This window comes from Dermatophagoides pteronyssinus, unplaced genomic scaffold (genome assembly GCF_027571235.1).
Source record: "Dermatophagoides pteronyssinus isolate colony J.1.1.1.1 unplaced genomic scaffold, Derpt_VIB-CSIC_2022.12 sq0022, whole genome shotgun sequence".
Classification (NCBI taxonomy): Eukaryota; Metazoa; Arthropoda; class Arachnida; order Sarcoptiformes; family Pyroglyphidae; genus Dermatophagoides; species Dermatophagoides pteronyssinus.
In genome coordinates this window covers 689,724-691,799 of record NW_027461546.1, presented here as the reverse complement: position 1 = coordinate 691,799, position 2,076 = coordinate 689,724, and the positions used below count along the sequence as shown (strand labels likewise).

Sequence of the window (2,076 nt, the reverse complement as noted above, 5' to 3'; positions counted from 1 at the left end):
TGGTGTGTTTTTTGATTGAAAAATAAAAAATTGTTTTAAAAACCTGTTGTATCCAATTAACTGTTTCCGTGTTATCTTGTTTAACGTGACATACAAGCCAACAGGATAAGTCCTGGTTCAAAATGGAAGATACTGAACAGCTTAAAGCCCGTCGGAAGGTGTTGCGAGCAAAGGTGACATTGAAAGTTGGTGACGTTGATTTGGGTACATTGGGCACTGATGAAGCAACAAAAAATGAAATTATGACCTTAATCCGTGATTGGAAAAATTCTGAGCACGATCTGTTGGAATTGGATTTCGATGAAGAAAAATTTGAGTCGTATTATTTATTTATTTATTTATTATTTACAAAACAAAAGACCCTTATTCCAGAATATAAGGGCAAAAATAAATTTAAAGCAAACGAAAAATATTTTTAAAAATATGACAAAATTCGGTAATATTTCACGACTTAATAGATGAGAGAGATCACTCCGCTGAAAAGAACCAATTTTACAAATGAGAACAAAACGATCATCAGCAAAAAGTGGACAGTCAAAAATCAAATGCAGGGGAGTTTGCGGACTATGACCACAAAAACAATGATCCAAAGTAGATAAGCCAAAGCGATGAAAATAGCTTTTCAATTTGAGTCGTATACTCAAAAATGTAAAGTCTTAATGAATTATTTTGTTCCTGCACCATCTACGACAACAACAACGGTGACGACCGGACATTCAAATACGATTAAATATCAAAAACGATCATTACCAGTTTTCGAAGGTGATATGTTACGATTTAATTTGTTTTTTAGAGAATTTGAACGAATGATCGATAATGATGAGACATTGAGTTTGGACGAAAAATTCTTTGCGTTGAAATCGATGTTGAAAGGCGAACCATTGCGTCTTGTCGCCAATCTGGTGGAAAATGCAGTGAATTATCAACGTGCAAAGGAAATTTTAAAAGAAAAATATCAAGACGAAAAAAGAATAGCGATTTTGTTGGTCGAGAAAGTAAAGTCTTTGCCCGTTATCAATGAAAACGACATCAACGAATTGGAAAAAACAGTCGATGAAATCAAATGTTTATATCGGGAAGCTGTTGATCATAAACTGGACTCGTATATCATGGAAAATATCATTCGGCCGGCTTTCCTTTCTAAATGGTATTCTCAATTGGCTGCACAATCTGGAACGACATGCGAAAAACTCGTGGAGTTTTTCTCTCAGGCAGCTAAAGAATGTATCCGAAATCGAGAAATATTAGAGGTGAATCGGGTTAATGTGTCAACTTATAATAATTGTGCATTTTGTGGACAAAATCATAAATCAATCTCGTGTAATGCCAATATGACTAACATCGATCGGAAAGATATAGTTTTTAAAAAGAAACTATGTTTCGTTTGTCTTCAAGGAAACCATCGGGCTGGTCAATGTAAATCTAAATACGTTTGTAAAAAATGTGGTAAACGTCATTCGTTTTTGATTTGTACTGAAAATATTGTGGCCACCGGAAGTATCACGGCACCTGGAAATGTCGCTGTACAAACAGTTCCAAAAAACTTGTATGGCGACCCAACGGCTTAATTTATTTCAATTGTCTTGTTAATAATCGACCAATTAAGGCATTTTTAGATACAGGAGCTCAAATCACCTGTATTTCGAAGTCCTTATTTGATCAATTGAAAATACAAATAATAAATAATTCGATAATAAATATTCGACAACTTGACAATTTGACTACTTCGTTGGGTCGCGTGAGAATTATGTTACAGATTGGAAAGATTGTTAGATGTGTTGAGGCACATGTGATTAGAAATTTGACTACTAATCTATTATTGGGCCTTGACAACAGCCAATTTTTTAATTTGAGTCTTGATTTAAACAATAATTGTTTGAGACAAGATGGACAAATTATGAATGGCCAATGTTATTCAAAAAACCAGTATTTTTGTGGTGTCAACAGTAACCAAAGTGAATATCATATCAATGAAAATTTAGATGAACATCAACGAAACCGTCTATTGAAGATGATCAACGAATACAATGATGTTTTTGCTCAATCAAAAAGTGATGTTGGAAGGATTGACCATCA

General features: G+C 33.9%; 1 protein-coding gene across 1 annotated transcript; it reads left to right on the top strand.

Moving 5' to 3' along the window:
- The first annotated feature begins 397 nt into the window (after window positions 1–397).
- LOC113795484 (uncharacterized) lies at window positions 398–1,716 on the top strand. Its single transcript, XM_027345668.2, has one exon. The coding sequence runs from the start codon at window positions 609–611 to the stop codon at window positions 1,566–1,568; it is 960 nt and encodes a 319-aa protein (XP_027201469.2). The 5' UTR covers window positions 398–608; the 3' UTR covers window positions 1,569–1,716.
- Window positions 1,717–2,076: the final 360 nt, after the last annotated feature.